At 39.8% G+C, this 17,589-nt stretch overlaps 1 protein-coding gene across 2 annotated transcripts in view; it reads right to left on the bottom strand.

Moving 5' to 3' along the window:
- setd1ba (SET domain containing 1B, histone lysine methyltransferase a) overlaps window positions 1-17,589 on the bottom strand; it is a 143,914-nt gene that overhangs the window by 11,840 nt on the left and 114,485 nt on the right. For both annotated transcript variants that reach the window (XM_041202537.1, XM_041202538.1), the window contains 6 exons: window positions 17,087-17,322; window positions 16,032-16,101; window positions 12,097-12,381; window positions 8,411-10,105; window positions 2,104-2,270; window positions 415-552 (listed from right to left, as the gene is read on the bottom strand). In XM_041202537.1, coding sequence (XP_041058471.1) covers window positions 415-552; window positions 2,104-2,270; window positions 8,411-10,105; window positions 12,097-12,381; window positions 16,032-16,101; window positions 17,087-17,322 — 2,591 coding nt within the window. The remainder of the gene's footprint in view (window positions 1-414; window positions 553-2,103; window positions 2,271-8,410; window positions 10,106-12,096; window positions 12,382-16,031; window positions 16,102-17,086; window positions 17,323-17,589) is intronic.

The raw sequence follows: 17,589 nt of genomic DNA, 5'->3' as shown, positions 1-17,589 counted from the left end.
AGCAGGAATAATTGAAGAATTTCAGGAAAAGAGAGGAAGATAGAAGAAAATAAAGAAAACGTAAGTTGACTATTTTGAAATGTTTCTAACTTAACATGGGATTCTTTAAGAATAATTTGCTACCCACAATTTTCAGCAAGGCATTTAAGTGGCTTAAATATATTAAAACAGAAACAAACTAACAGAAAGATCATGGTCATTACTGAGAAAGTCAGCAGTGTTACAAAAAACAAGATGTTTCATTGCAATTAGTTTACCTGTACAAAGAGTACTTTCAATTTTGATCTAGCAGCTGGTGCAGTTTTAATGAGAATGAACACATCCAGGGTGTTAGAAATGGGTGTTGTAGTTACAGCTGTTAAGGGGAAAACTACAGAAACTACAGCCAAAATTAATGGAACTGAGATCACAAACCTTCAGCTGATTAAATTTAAGGAGATCACTATCTGCAGGTAAACCACCCATGAAGGATGACAGGAGTCTGCGCTGCTCTGACCGCCTTTCTGAGCCTGCTCGAGTAGAAGCGTGTGGTTGGGCTGGAATACTCATCCCCTGTTTGAAGGAGAATGCATTGTTATAATTTGTCCTACTTAGAATTGCATTGTAAAACACACTTTACTCCAGTACATCAAACATGAAGAATTTGTATAATTAGTTATTTGCCTCATACATTTTTGTTGCTGAGTATAATGCAAATTATTGGCTCTCATTGCCTTGTTTGCCAGATTGCTATAAAGCACAATATCACAAGTACATGTCTCCAAAATACAACAGCTGTCATGTTCAGGGTCATTGTAAAATTGTGGTGCTGTTTATAAATCATTGAATTCATCAAAATCACCCTCCTCTGCTCATCTATCATCACTTCTAGTTCCTACCTGATTGATGGTCTAGGGGATTCAACACTGCTCCATACTATACATTGGAAATCTTTGCACAGTTTAGCAAGAATAGGATTCTCATGCACTGCCTGTGGCAGAGTTCAATCCCACAGAGCTGTGTCAAAAAGTGGAACCCCACTGACTCTGTGAACCATTGGAGAAGGAAAAATAATGAAATGCCAACATTAAATGGGAATGTGAATGTCACTCAAAGGGGCAACAGAGAATACCTATTTATATTCACAATATTACACAACTTCATCATCGGAAAAAAGAAAAATCACAATTGCTTGGCACAATGTTCTGGGGGTGGGAAGGGGGATCTGATTATGACTTTTTATTATGGACACAAATCTTTACTCAGAAGGAAACCACACAAAATACCACCTCAATAATACACAACTCACTTTTTAATCTGACTACCTAATACTGTTTTACTTGGTAATATAGCTTACAAAGAAGTTACTACTTGGGATGGTTAATATGCATGTCATATAGTCCATCAGCTTGCTTCATTTACTTCAGTTAAGTGATTATATCCACTGAAAAGCACAATGGTAAACTTGTCACAACACATTCAAGGTGGTGTTCAGAATCAGTTAATAGAGCACATTGCCAAGGCCATAATGGCAATGCATTCTCTAAAGTGCATTTACATATTCTGGTAAAACTACTGTAATATATTTTCAACAATATTTGTAATGATTCAGAAGAGCTATTCAGTGAATCAATGATTACCTATTACAAGGCACTGAAAGTAAACTCACTGAATTGTAAATTTTAACAGCAGAGAGCTGAAATTCTCAAACATAAAATGTTCATGACCACTGAACATGTACAGATCTGGCTAATAAAGAAGTGCAAACTTAACTTTCTCCCTTTGCACGTGTGTAATTTATCCAACCTCATAACCATATTTATAACAGTTAAAAGCAGTTGCAGATGACACATTCATTCAGTCTCACTCACACGACACAGTCTCAAACAACTTAGTTTAGACTGAATACATTCAAACCCCAGCACCAAGATATAAGCAAAAACAATGGAAGATAGCAATTTTTTTTTGCACATAAAAATAATAAACATTGTTGCATAAGTTCTAAAGTGGCTTCAGAATTTAACCTTGGACATCCGATATCAATCGGGTCTGGAGAAAAATGATGGCAAATGTTATGGAATTGGAATCCCAATTTTAAATGTTCTTTCTGCTCTGTAATCTTACCTGTGTGTCAGCTGGTGGCTCATCAGCTAATGTGCCACTGATGTTGAGGTATTTTGCTTTGTCCTTCTTACTGATCTTGTAATAGCCTTCGCTGCGGGCACAGCCTGTGACATGCTCCCTCATTCCATCTTCCTTTTTCTTTTTCTTAACAGTGGAGCTATAGGTATGTGCCAGATGTTAAGGAGAAGCTCTGAAGTGTTTCCAGACACAGCAAGTAAAAGGTAGCTTTAGAACCAAAAGATTGCATTTAAAACAGTGAGCTTTTCTCACAATCTTGATTCAAGATAGAAGTCATAGGGCTGGATTTTATGTTTTCCGGCAGGGTGAGGGAGGTGGAATAGAAACTGAGGGGTCCATCTGCTCTTGACCCCGTCATCTCTCTGTGTCCAATCAAGCTTCAGATAGCCAATTAGTGGCCATCCGGCAGGAAGGAGGCTGACTATAGGTGCAAAGGAAACTTGCTTCCCAACGACTAATCCTTCCCCTTGCTCCCTTGCAGTATCAGGGCCAGCTTCTCATGCCTGTTTTTAGATGCTGCAATATAGTCTGCTCTTCTGACTTTGAGTTAATATAGAAAATAATATAGTGTTGAACTTTTGTTGCAGTTATAAGAATCATACATTGGTATAAACATATAACTTGTGGGTCCTGAGAATCGTCATTATAGGTCATGGCTAGAATTGTAAAGGCTCCTGCTCTCTATGATTCATTGAAGGTGCAAAAAAGCTAAAAAAAAAAGTCACTAAAAAACATTTAGACACTGCCAGCGGAATCTGCTGGTAGATTCAATCATGGGCCTGCTGACATGCCTTTTCTATTGTCCTTCTGCTGCCCCCATAGCTGGCGCAAAAGACTCTTAAACTCTTTTACATCCATTGCCCGAAAAATGCAGCCGGCGATGAAATATTGCGGACGATTAGGTTGTTAACAAGATTAATAGCTTTGTTAAATAACAAGTTCAAAATGACGGGTAATTTGCACCTGCTTGCCTTCTGTAATTTGGGAGACTGGCGTGATGACATCATCATGCCAAATTTTTCATCAGCATGGGGTGATGGGCAGCACGACCAATTTGGGAATATAAAATCCAACCCACAGAATCATAAAGCCATTACAGCGCCGAGGGAAGCCATTTGCCCCATACAGTGCATGCTGGGTCTCCGTAGAAGAATCCAGTCAGATCCACTTCCCCTATTCTAGCCCCATATCCCTGCAAGTTTGTTTTCGTCAAGTGCCTATTCAATTTCCTTTTGAAATTGTTGATTGTCCCTGCTTCCACAAGCCCCATCAGCAGCGAGTTCCAGTAACCAAGTTATATTAAATACCCTCTGTAAAAAGTCTGCAAACTGAAACAAGTAGTTTTCTACAAAATGAAAAACATAATTAGTAGGAATGTTAAAAGAGGATATTAATATTTTTACTGCGTGTGACGAATATTAATTATAAATATTCTGTATAATATATTTCTCATGACCCTTTCTTATGAGTCAGGAGATATGCTACCTTATATTAACAGGGATGTTCGAGTCACATTGGGAAAAATAACCAGGCGACTGATTTAGTGACTGAATAAGCCAAATTCCATTTTTATTAACTGTTAACTAGGGCTTTTTTATCAGCACATTGGGGATGAAGTTTTATGCCTGTCCATTATTGTGTGTAAAGCATAAAACTTTATATTTCCTTAACCATATATTATTTTGGAGTTAAATATCTGGCACCTAGCAATACTACGTAGGGAGAGTAGTGTTTAATTTTTTGAAGGTTGTGTCATATTTTGGTAGTCCTGGAATGGTGCTGTGATTTGCCAATAATGATTTGGTTTGATATTATGACATTAGAAGCAGTGAAATGGGTCTAGGGGTTTGGCATCAATGGAGGGGGAATGCAATGTTTAATCAGCCTGGGGTTGGAATGTGGAGATCGACTCATTGGTGGATTCCTGATAATTGCATTAATGAACAGAGTGGGGAGATGGGACTAACATCAGTGCTCTCTGACAGCACCAGATGAAGGTAACACACAACATTGGTTAGTAACTTTCTAAAAGGTTTCTGCAAGCATGACAATTAGTGTTTACTGACTGATTCCCAGAAGGTGTATTCCTGTTATATTTATTAGTTATCTCTTTCCAGTCTCTTCTGTTCCTGCCTCTCTTTGTAATTAGAATATTTACACTTTCTAACCATCAAAGTAACATAGATGTTTTCTGTCTGACTCCAAAATTCATTGAGTTTATTTTAAAACAAACTCAATTAGGATGAGAAAAGATAATGGCTTGGATTTTCATCTTCAAGGTGGAGTCGAGAAAATTCCTGGCTCTGCCTGTCTGCCTCGGGATAAAGTGCCCATCAAAGCAGGATCTTCATTGCCAAGGAGTCAGTGCAAGCTATTTAAAAGACCTGCCTTGGTGCAGTGGGACCTTGGCCTAGTTAAAATAAAAACACAAAAGCCGTCCCAGTTCTCACCCCCAACTTCGCCCTCCGAACACTCCCCATACTCCATTCCATCCATGCCACTTCATGCCCCCCACCAAACCCCTCATGGCACCTCATGTCCCCTATGCCAAGCTCTGCCCTTTCATCCACCCCTCATTGAATGCTCATGCCCCCTATGCCAAGCAATGGCACTTCCATGCCCAGTGACTTACTATTCATAATGAGGCTTGCTGAGATCTCAGATATTCATTACACTTGTTGAAACACTTGTGTCCCAGAGAAAACATTATTTGATTAACAGCTCAGGCTCTCTCATCTCTGCTATCTGTTTAGGGGTGGGATCAATGCAGGTTGAGACCAAAACAAAATTTTTTTAAAAGTATAAAGCATTTTGATTAATTTGATTGGTTCATTAACAAAATCCATAACGGTGAAATGTTTACATACAGCTTTCCCCATAAAATGTTGAGATTGAGTTTTCCTATTATAAATATTGCCAGGTATAGGTATAAGTTTCCCCATTTTGAATGTTTTCATAGGCAGTTCAGTTTGCATGTAAGCATTTATAGAAGATACATAACAGGAAGTAACAAAGGTGCGCACAATATGCAAGATTAGAATGAATGTATTAGCAAATCGTCTGTGGCAAAGCTCACAGTCAAAGATTTTGTAAGTACAGGAATGTGATGTCAAATAATACCACCAGAATTACTGTTATAAGCATTGTGTGGGGGGTGGTGGGTAGGGGTTGGCTCTGGAATCACTGGAATGGATTTTCAGAGTGTAGCATAATTTTGAGGGAATCAGAGATTCTAGGAGCACTGGAATTTGGCTCTGGTGGAAGGGGAGAGGGAATTTTTTGAAATATTGGTACAGTTTCTGGGATCAGTGAGAACTGGGAATGTGAGCACAGAGGGTGTCCTAGTACCTTGGGAATGGGGAGTGGAATTCTAGAGAAGGAAATCCTAGAAGGGGAAATCCTGAGGTAAAGGAGGATTGAGGACCAAAGAAAGACAAAACTGGGGTATCCACAGTCTGGTAGTGTTAGAATTGCTGGGATGTGACCATAATGGAGACAGGATGGAAGGACCAGGAGGCAGAGGTGAAAGCACAATTTGGTATCTGTGAGAGGATAGCAGCCTAGGAGAATAGGAACCAAACAACAATGGTCCATTTCACACCATAAGGGCTCAAACCCTTGCTGTATTCTCATCCATCAGCCTTCACCTGGACCATCTACAGCCTGCTATATGCCGTCGAATATATATCCATGACCGTACTCCACCTCCCCAACCCTCTTATTTTTCTCATGGTCAACTGGTTTCTGCCTAAAAGTTCTTAATTTAAAACAATATTATCCAATACATCAGCCAGTAGCCACATGGGGCCAATTGCGAATTCAGCTGTAACTAATTACATTTCTGATTCGTAAACAAAAAATGAGTAACGGACACTACTGTTGGGGCATGTGCTCTCAACACATTTCCATGGCTTATGATGTTGTACTTTAATTATTTTGTGAGATTGTTAATGAACTGGTAAAATGACAGATTATTCAAGTTTTTAATTAACTATACGTGAGTTTTTATATGTTTCATATTTCATATGTTATACATATGATGTTTTCCACTAAAATGAGCGCATGTGCCTGGAGCTGTATCACCTTAGTTAAAGCTGTGGCTAGTCAGTGATATCTATTTGACAACAATGATTTAAAGCACTCAAGAGTAAATATTTTGTTTCTTAAAGACGACAAATAATTTACCTTTGGGTGCATTTATATAGTCTATAAAACATACATTTCCACAAATAAACATAAATTAAGTCGTAAATTATACAATAGTTCATCATTTATAGAGTTTTCAAGCTTTTGAAGAAATCATTAAGCATCAAAAATTGCTCAGAAGGGATTTCTTAAACTGAAATTTCAAATGTTCAAGAGACAGTGACCAAAAAAGAATTCCTTTTTATTATAAACAATCCCTGTCTTTTCTAACTAAAAAAATCCACACCTACTCTGACCATAGGTGTTTTATGTCTCTGAGCAGTTCATAATAGAAGAACAGTTTAATGTCAGACTAGCTCAATATAACAGTTTAAGAATTTAATCTCTAGTTTCTTTCAAAGTCTTTTGAAAGTCTTCACGAAAGGCGGACTCCAAGTCATGAACATGCACAGATTGCATGTTGGGAAATTCAGTAAATGTACGTGCTCAGAATGCAGAGATGTGGCCTGAATAATTGTTGAGTTAAAACTTTCCAGTCATGGTACATAATTATGACACAGGTTGAGGCCTTCAAGTAACAACTTTAGTAAATGTATTAAAAGACACAAAAGGTACATTTAATAATGTGCTGTGAAATATTTATGTTTTTGATTTACTTTGCTTCATTTAAAACCTTATTTTGTGCATTACAGATTTCAGCTACTGGGGGAAAGAATGAGAGTTGTTTTTCAGGAACCATTTTAAGTGACTCAACTGATCCACAGACAAACCATGACAGTTAAAAAAGGATGTATTTGGAAAGGCTTTTACCATTTTAAACATTGACGCAGGCAGTTAAATGTTGACTTAGAAGGCCTAACTCAAAATTGTGATACAGGAAGGACTATTTGTTAACAGAAAGTATGTCTCTTAATATTTTAATAACATATAGATGGATAGGTATAAGGAGCTGGCAGGAAAAGTCTGTATGTTTGTTAAACCAATTAAGTTGTAATGCAAATGTTGCTTTCAGGTCTTCATTGAAATAAATAAAATATAGCTTTAAATGGTATATGTAATTTTACAAGTTGGATATAGACTACTATAAATGTGTAGTTGAATCAGGGTATTCGTCATGGCAACGATTGCTGCATTAATTCCTTACATCTAATTTTAAAGCTCGTAAAATACAATGCAATTGCGAAAAATACATACAAAGAAATTCATATTGTGCTGCTGTAGCACTAAACACTGTCAAAATGACCCAATATTTACAATAGCTAGTTTCTGTCTTGCAAAGGTTTATCTGTAATGTGGCAAAAAGGAAGGGATCATAAATGAAGACTGGTGAATTGCAAAACTGCAAATTGGAAACAAAGACAAAGCAGGTCAGGCAGTATCTGTGGAGTGAATACACAAGTTGTTTAGTTTGAAATGGAATAAACATCTTAGAAATGATTTACTCCTGTACACATGGTGAATGTAAAAGAATATCCAATGTTTAACAGTTTAACAAATTGATGTGCCACTTTTCAATTTTCTTCACTTATTTTGTCTCTTCCAGTAAAGTCTGCCTGAATTTTTATTTCCATTGTTAGTTTAGAGAAATTGAGTCTAATGATGGAGTGGCCTATACAGCAGCCATCTCAGTGCAGACCAAGGATTGAACTTGGAATCATCTTGGTATAGATAACTCATCATCACATCAGAAAATACATTTTTCAAATCAGCCACAGGAGCTGGGTTAACATTTTTTCCAAATTCCATATGTACAAACTGAATTTCTCCTATTTGCCTAATATTGTACAAGCTTAAATGCGTGGCTTAAGTGTGGGTTCATATGTGCAAGATTTGGAAAAAAACTATTCAATACAGGATATTCTGAATTATTCACATTATTGTGAATAGGAATAAATAACTAAGTTCCCTGTTCTTTTTCTAACTGAACAATCTGTAGAAGAGCAAGAATTATATGCTGAATTATTTTCTATTAGTTAACTCTTCCATTTATCAACAGCACCAAGAAATTTAAGAGTGAAACATTAGTGACAATGATCTGTACAGTACCATAAAATTCTCTTCTTTCAAAAGACAGAAGTGACCATGCGCAAGAAAAGTGTTGTCATGGATGCCACATAATGAGTATCATAATTTGAAAGGATATGAGGATGGTGGACCCAAAGTGTGTCGTTCAAACAGTCCATGCAATTATCTTGCAGAAGCATTCTATCATAGGTAATCTTCATGAATTTAATATCTTCCTCGTCCATTCCTTCATTCCATATGTCATACAAAATGGTCATCTCCTCAAATTCAGAGCGAGGTTTAAATAGTGACCTAGGTGAAGATTCAGATGATAGAATATCATCATACCAAGCATCCTCATGTTTTTTCCTATGCCTTCGAGTCCATCGTTCTCGAAATTTAGCTTTCTCTTGTTTATCATCTTCATCATCTTCATACTCTTCATCTTCATCCTCCTCATCTTCAGTTTTGATCTTCATCTGCAGTTCTTTCAAAGCCAACCTATCAGACTCTTTTAGCTGTTTTTTGCTTCTACAGTCCCAAAATGTATCTGTGTTAATCTTGACACTTTCCTCCGTAGAAGGTTTAATCTTTTGTAAGTGGACATCTTCCCTAAAGTCTAACGTAACAGCTGCTGGGTCTTTCACACCAAACTGGTCATCACTCCACTGACTACAGAGGTCTTTAGTATCAGCTTGAACTATGCTGGCCTGCAGAGGAGATTGTGGCTTACTGCCAACTTTAACCTTTGGTTCCTCTTTCAAGTGGGAATCAAAAGTGGGGACTGGTGGTTGAGATGCCTGTTTTTCCTTTGCATAGCTGATCTTGTGATGTGAGATCTTTTGGTTTGGAACACTGCTGAGAGGTAAAGAAGGTACTGGTTCTGACGAGATTAATGCTGTTTCAGTTTCTGGTTTGTTTCCCTCTTCCAATTTTTCTCTGTTATTTGGCACAGTTGTGGGCTTTATTGATGGACTCAAGGCAGAATCAGGCAATAACCCAAGGTCCATTGGGAAACTAGGAGGAGTAATAAATGCGACAGGGAGAGGAAGGGAAGGTGGTATCAAACTATTCACATTTAGCAATGGGGAAGTACTAGAAGACATTAGGTTTTCTTTTTCTCCATCCAGTGATGGCTTTTTAGACACCAATAATGGAGATATAGCAGTATTTGCTTCAGGGAAAGCCACAGAAAAGTTAAAATCTCTCCCTGGAGTGCGAGGAACTCCAGAATTTACTCCAGGTGACTGAGATGGATATGTAAATGGACTGCCAGGAATGTGAGGTGAGCTCAGAGTCAAGCTGTTCCCTGTTAATGGTCCTTCACTTCCTGGTGTTGGCGGAACTGTCTCAGTGCTCAGGGAAGTTGTTAAACTTTTTGCAGAATCAGCCACAAAATCACGTCCAGGAGTTCTTGGTGGACCATCTTCAGATGCTGTTTTCACCAAAGCTGGATGTTCAGGTATGGGTGATCTAATGACTACAGGTACCTCCTGTCTTCCAGGTGTTGGAGGAATTGCTGGTATGGACATAGATGGTTTTGCAAGGGATGACATGGAAGTGTCAGAGTCAGAATGGATTGAGATTTCTCTGCCAGGTGTGCGTGGAAGACCATCATCCTCATCTGCTGACGGCGAGGTGAACTTAATTTTATTACGCATTTCTGAGTCACTGTCATCAGACTTGTTCAGAACACTGCCTTTAATAACTGACAGGGCAGCAAAGGCTCCTGTTGGCGTGGGCGGCCTGTGAGTTCCAACATCCTCGGCTTTGTCTACCTTTTGAGACTCAGGTATTTCAGGTTCCAATTCAATGTCTGGCTCAGGCTCCTCTGCTGCAGAAAAGATCAATGGAACACTCAAATAAAAAAGAACTTAACAGCAACAACAAATAAACTGCCTACAGATTTGAGACATTGTCAAAAAATATAATCCACCTTCACTTCTCTCCTTTTTCCCCTTACAGAGTCACACAGCACAGGGGGCCATTGAGCTCATCCTACCTGTGCCAGCTCTCTGAAAGCACTTCAAGTTCAGCTCATTCCCTTGCTCTTTTCCCACAGCCCTGCAAATTTTTCCTTCTTAAATAGTGATCCAATTCCTTTTTGAAAGTTACAACTGACTGTGCTTCCCACTGCCCTTTCAGGCAGTGCATTCCAGATCATAATAATTTGCTGGGCAAAGAAAATCTCATCTCTTCCCTGGAATTTTTTTACAATTATTTTAAGTCTGCCCTCTTGTTACCTACCCGTTCACTCATGGAAACAGTTTTCTCCCGTTTAGACTACTAAAAGCCTTCAATATTGAACACCTCTATTAAATCTCTGCTTAACCTTCCCTACTGTAAGGAGAACAATCCAAACTTCTCCAGTTACATCACTGAGTCTACAGCAGACAAACAAGCCATTTGGCTCAACTGGTCTATGCCAGCTTTGGTGCTTCACATGAGCCTTCTCCCACCTCTCTTCATTTACCCCTATTAGAATACACTTCCTATTCTTTTCTCCCTTGTGTGCTTAATCTATCTTGCCCTTAAATGCATCTATGCTTTTTGTGTTAACTACTTTTTGTGGTACTGCACTCCACATTCTTACCAGTCTTTAGATAAAGAGGTTTCTCCTAAATTCCATATTAGATTTATTAATGACTATCTTGAGTTTAAGGACTCTAGATTTTGAGTCCCCTACAAGTGGAAACATTACTATATCTACCCTATCAAATCGCTTCTTCATTTTAAAGGCCTCTATCAGGTTTAAATAACCATTTTGGAATTTATTAGCTACAAATTCATATCCAATCATTAAAATGATAGATTGGTACAACTTAAAAACTGTGTAAATTAATTACATTAATCAACAAATTTAAACTTTTATTTCATGTGTGTGGAACCTATCCATGTTCCAGCGCTCAGTACAATTATGTTGCATCCCCCGGCACATTGCAGTGCAATCCTTTAAATAGCTGTCCCATTGAAAATTCCAACAAAAGCAGTGCAGTATGTTGAACCACAAATTAACACCTCAAGTCCTCCATGAAGCAAGCTTTGAAGGGTAGGTTTACAACTATAGGTGTCACCTTCATTCTTTGCATCCAGCTCAGTTTTCAATTTCAAAGCTCCCTATATTTCTGCAATACAGCCAAGACATTTAAGCCTCAAAATTCTTCTGGTGTTCTGGCATGGAAATTGTTCTTCCGGATGGGAGAGCGCAAAGGAATTTGAGGCAAATCACTGTTCTTTTGAATATTTGCCCTTTTCTATTCCCAAGAGGGAATTCCAGTGGGAGGGTATGAGCATCCAACCTATTTATTCTAATTACTCCGGCTTTTATATTTTGAATGGGGTAAACATTGCAGTAGATTGGTAGAAGAAAGTCCCACCCTGATGGAAGGGTTCCCACCCCCCAACCCAAGGAATATCAGGGCCCTTATACTCAAAATTGCATCATGGAGAATCTACCTCTAATGTTAACCTTATACATAAGATACCTGCCCAATGTCATCAGCTGCATACAGAAACTAAATTATTACTATAAAATTAGGAAAATTAACATTTCGGGCTGGAGTCTACGTACTGCACAAATAGTACACCCCCTACCAACAGCATAAGATAACAGTGCCTAACCCCAAAAAAAGGTAGATAATAATGAAATGATAATTATGAAAGTGTTGCCACAGTGTATTATGAAGGGTGGATTCTAATGTTTCTTAATGACATTGATAAAATGTGAGTGTTGACATTTAGAGTTTTCCAATAATAGGATGTGCAAAAAAAATTGAAGCTTGATTCTTAATTGTAACAAGATATTAAGTGTGCAGTTATCGCTACCTGGAACTCCTTCTGGTGATGAAACAGGTAGTAAGCCTGGCTCGGTTTCTGCTGGAGCTTCATCTGTAATTTTATCTATTGGGGCATCAATTATCTCTTCCACTTCAGGGGCTTCTTCTTCTGCCTTTACTTCTGCCACTTGTAATAGTGACTGTTTTTCTTTCTCTTCTTCCTCTTCCTCCTCCTCCTCTTCATCCTCAGAGCTAGATTCATATTCTGAGGATTCATCACTGTCTTCTGAATATTCCACCTCCACTTTGGATGAGGCAACACTGATCACTTCATCTGAAAACAGGAATTGCAATAATATTTGCAGCATCCAATATTTTAAATCAGTAGGGGACTAAAAAGTCCGTGTAGTAGCACAATACAATTATACAGTAGCTTGTATTGCACAGCAGCACAATATGAAGTTACATTACATCTAATTCATTACACCTTTAGCACTGAAAGAAAATCAATCATTGGAGAACAGAAATCCAAACTTCTGTCATACATCTCCTAGCTGGTGCTACAACAGTGACTATTGACAGGCTGACTACCCCTCCATTGTGGGAATGGCATGTAACACAGAAGGCCCAAAATTGGAGAAAATCCTTCTAGAATTTCCCAATGTTAGAATTGGGGATTTTAAAAGCAACCAGGCACATTAAGGAGCTATACAATCTTCACTAAGATGAAATATTGGCCATCTTGCATTTCCTTATTGTCCTCTCCAGGAACTCCGCTACAGTATGAAAGGAGAATTCTCATTGCAACAAAATAGGCTGCTCCAGAACCAAATGCTGGAGATTGCAAGGCAAGCCAGTTGGCTTAGTAGGGTTTCACATGAGTAGTCCTCTGAAGGATGCCCCAATGGATACTGCAACAGAGCCTCTCGCTACAGACACTTACCTATTGGAGGGCATGGCACTATACGTGTCTGAACCAAACTCCCAGAGAGCTTCTGGAGTTTTGTTCTTTCAGGAACCCCTACCCTGCCTAAAATGTGAGCAAGTCCATGGCACTTCTCTCGGACACAGGGACAATTCAATCCTTAATGTTAGAGGGAAACTTAAACCTACCCTCTGAATCTTCCCCGAAAACCAAAACACTGATCAGTGGAGTGGGAGGAGGATCCGTGTTTGCACCCCTCCATAAGGCCCACCTAGAGTGTGACCTTGTTTCAGGCCCTGTTATAGTAGGAATTGTCCCCAAGATTTCCTCGTTGGGAACAATTTGACTAGAAGCCAGGTGTTAGCCAGTGAAAGAAAAGAGGCCAAGACCAAACTGCAGAAAACTGAAGAAGGGAGGAAAGCTGGAGAAAGTCTAGAGGCCCAGAAGGGTGGGTTAGCACCAAGAGACCTCAAGCGAGAACTCCTTGAAGATAGCAAGGCCAAAGCCAGGCCTGTAAAATTAAACGGGGTCCAAACAATGCCCCTAGAATCTGAAATAGATTTCCCAAATATCTCCAAATTAAATAGGGACCAGAGAAGTCCTAAAGCAGGAGAAGAAATCGTGAGGCAGATGCCCCACATAGCTAAGGGCCTGAAAGAAGGCAGGTTACCTATTAAGCCCAGAAAGTAAAAGTTTAGGGACATGCCTGAAGTATGGTTGGCAGAAACTTTATTTCCGGCTTTAAAAGGGACAAAAGAGTCCCCAAACCAATAAACAGATAGGGAGGGAGATGACAACCCCAGTCGAAAAGCTAACAGGGAGGGTAGCTGGAGCTGCACCTCCACTCATGGTGTTCCAGATGACATGGAACATGTTAGGAGAGCGCTCCCTCCAAAACCAAAGGCCCCGGTCAGGAAGCCAGTGATTAATTTCGCTGACAACTTTATGGCGAATTTAAATTGGAACAGTAAAGTCCCAAAGTGACCCAGTGTGAGGGTGATGCCTCCTGTAGTTGATAAGCCACCCAGAGGTACAGCAAGAGCTGACCATTCCCCAGAGGGCATTAGTGTCCCAAAAGACAACGAACCTATCAAGCAACTGACCAATAGAGGGACCCCAACCAGGTTGGGCTCCATGCTCCATGCTCACCCACTATCATGCAGAATTGCAAAAGGACCAGACAGAGTTCACCAGCCCATTTAGAATAATCCATAAGCCCCCACCAGGCTACAGCACTGTAGCCATATCTAGTATAGATGCAGGAGAGGCCCCTGCCAGAAGGCCATCTTCCTGTCATCCCAGCCCAGAAAGGCTGGCCCAAGTTCAGGGACCAACTGCCCGCCAGCTGCTGTGCCAACCCAAAGCACCTAGCACCAGAGGTTGGAGCTCTCCGGTTGTGCTAGTGCCTGAGCCAGACCCTAAACCTGAATCCCCTGAAGAAGTCAAGATCTCTTTAAACCCCTACCCCCTTTCCAGACCCTCAGTTGAACCCCAGTCTCTGGGTCCAAACATCTGAGGCCACAGGTTGCCAAAGTGTACAGGCAGGAGCTCGGCTGGACAAGGCAGCTCAACCCTATGATCTCAGGGCCTGGCACCCACAGAGTGAGATTGCCCTGCAGATTGCCCAGAGCAGCTTAACCAGCACTTGCCACCAACACCACTCCAGCCACCACCCCACCCACCCCCACCCCACAAAACCCCCAGACCCTTTGAGAGTACTTAATCAGGAGGTTGGAATGCCTGACCCCCAGTAGGGGGATGTCAGAACTTGAGCACTGAATAGACTTCCCCATGCAGCAGGGATCTTCCATTTCCCCTGCTGTGTGTCTGATGTGCCAGCATTAATGAGAGAATACCTGTATTTTTCTCCAACGGGGGAAATGTGTCCCATCCAGAAGACAGGATGGAATATATATATATATATATATATATATATATTTATGTCAACTTGGCTACTCTATAAAATTATTATTATTTTTAAATGGACAAAGACTCATACCAGAGGAATTTCTAATCTTAAGAAACCAGCAGGGACCTCATTACCTTTAAAGAGGCGCTAATGCCCCTGTGACCACAGAAAATCAATTCCAAAGAAATGCACCTAAACTTTTACATATTTAAGGCAGGGCTGACCAACAGAGATGACAAGTCTGTGAGGACAAAAGGGACCCTGACTCCTCTATTAAACACTTCAAGATTCCAGACCTGGGAAAACACATACTTTGCCCAACACCCAGTAGAAGTCGGAGCTATGTCACATGACCTCCCCAGGCTGCTAGAACCTTTAATATTGCTGCGTGGAACGAACCCAGGCAAGTCTACCATTTTACCATCTGGCAAGTAGCAGCAGAAAGAGCTCTATCCAGGCTTAAAATTGCCTGGCCCTCAGCTACACTGTGTATGACTGGAATATTAGAACTCCTATATCAGTGCCTATAAGACTCATCTGATTTTACGTGTTTTCTTCCACCGTGGAAGCCATCCCTTCTAGAAAGACAGAGCACCCTGTAACAGTTTCAGCCTGCTAACCACGAAGGGATACGCCACTGGACTTTTGATTCTGGACGCTGGACTCACATGAAACCATAATTCTTATTTTTATCGTGGTCTTGCCCTGTACCCCTTTCTTTCCCTTATTCCTCTATTATTGAGTGAGTGCAAACAGGGGTGGACGTTACGAAACCCCTTGCTTGCACTGTGTGTGTAAAATAAACCAACCCTCTTATTTTATCCTATCTCGAGTTTGCTGTTGGGTTATTAATAGAGGATTGGATCACTCCAAATTGAAGGGTTGGGGAAAACACACCACACTTACAAAGGGGGAAATCAGATATCAAAACATCTTTCTGTTTACGGTTGGGTAGTGAGAGGAGAAATCAGGGCTGTTTTAAATTAATCCCCCTCCGGTGCATAACATTACCCTGATAGCCCTGACATGCAGGTCAACACAAAAACATTAACATGAGAATAAACTTACAAAATGTTAAAGTTACTGATGTACTAAAATCCAAATGTCACTTATTGCCAGCTGCCAGTTTGTCACCTGATCAAGACCTCACCTTCTTCAGAATCCAGCCCCTCTTTTTCACTGGTCTCAGCATCTGCTTCATCATCTTCACCATCTTCCTCCTAAAAATATTCAGTAAAATGAATTCCATATTAATCATTAATAGCAGAAAGTAATGGCTGTACACCAGTTCACGTTAAATTTTATAGCACAGATGGCTATATAATTTAGAACCTATTTATGGTGCATGGTCAAACAATTATTCAATATTGTAATGTCTTTATATTGGCGTACTTCATACCTTGGTGTACTTCAAAGGCTCGCACCATTAGAATGCCTTAAAGGTGAATGGGAAAAGGGTCGGGTTTCTTTCCATGTAACTTTATTTTTAAAGACTTAACTTTTTAAAAATAATTAGAATTTAATACTTTTCTCTCTAGACTCATCATTTTGGGTGTCCATGTGTGGCCAGTCAATTGGAATCAATTATTGCACCTATAAGAAACTACCACTCTAGGCAGATTAGCTTCTTCTGGAAGCTTGGCTGCTGATTAGAAGTGGTAGAGACATGGATCTTAGAATTGGATAAGTCTTTGTACTCAGTAATTAATGGCATTTCCCAGGATACTTTGGCTGCAGGTTTTCCTTTCACCCTAGAACAGCCACTTTCACCCATCAAATCAGCGGTACGTTACCTCAGCCCTCTGATGGCCATGCTTATAAAAATAGGCTGTAAGTATTGTAAATATCTGCAGATTAATTACAAGCCATGCTGGAGACATCAAGTGGATGGAAGAGGCATTGCAGAAGCACATTTTATTTGGCTCGTTGCAGTCATGTAGACCAGATATTTGTTTACAGCCGAGTTAAGACGTTCTGAACTGGATTTCATCACAGACCTGTTCTCAATTTGAAAGTGGTCTAAAGTAATTAACACTATTGAAGTTAGTTCTATTCCAGGACAATCCCAAGAGATCAAAGCACCATATTGTGGACCCTCCAAAAGGTTCAGTGGAGAACCTGGTGGTGGACTGAACTGGGCAAGTTTTTGTACCATAGAATCACCTGTGTTAACTTGTAATATAAAACACCGAAGGACAAGCTAACCTTTTCCGATGAAGCTTTTTCAGAAACCTCTTCTTCATCTTGCTCTTCTTCGTCCTCCTTCTCTGATGAGGATTCCTCTTCCTCTTTCCCAGAAGTTTCTTCTTCCTCTTCCCCTTCACTGTCTAGCTTTAAAGGTTTTGCTGGTTTTCGCCTCTCAGTGACTGACTCCAAATCTCGCTTAGACAATTCAGAAGAATGACTTGCTACGTCTGACATGTCTCGGTCACGCTCAGACTCTGTCACAAGTGATGAAGGGATGAAATGAGTACTCTGCATTGCAATAAATTCACAAAGCCACTGCCGAGCCTAAAAGTATTATACATCTTCTCTAATATCCAAGCTTCACAGAAAACCCTTTATTATAAAGTTGTTCATTTGTGACATGATCGACTTTGTGACATCATAACTATGATGTTACCAGAGAATATTTTACAGCAGATTACACAGAAATGTGTCAATGCTATATATATATATATTTTTTTTTCATTCGCAATTTGTAGTAC

The sequence above is a fragment of the Carcharodon carcharias genome, chromosome 13, assembly GCF_017639515.1.
Source record: "Carcharodon carcharias isolate sCarCar2 chromosome 13, sCarCar2.pri, whole genome shotgun sequence".
NCBI lineage: Eukaryota > Metazoa > Chordata > Chondrichthyes > Lamniformes > Lamnidae > Carcharodon > Carcharodon carcharias.
This window is presented reverse-complemented; position numbering and strand designations above follow the sequence as displayed.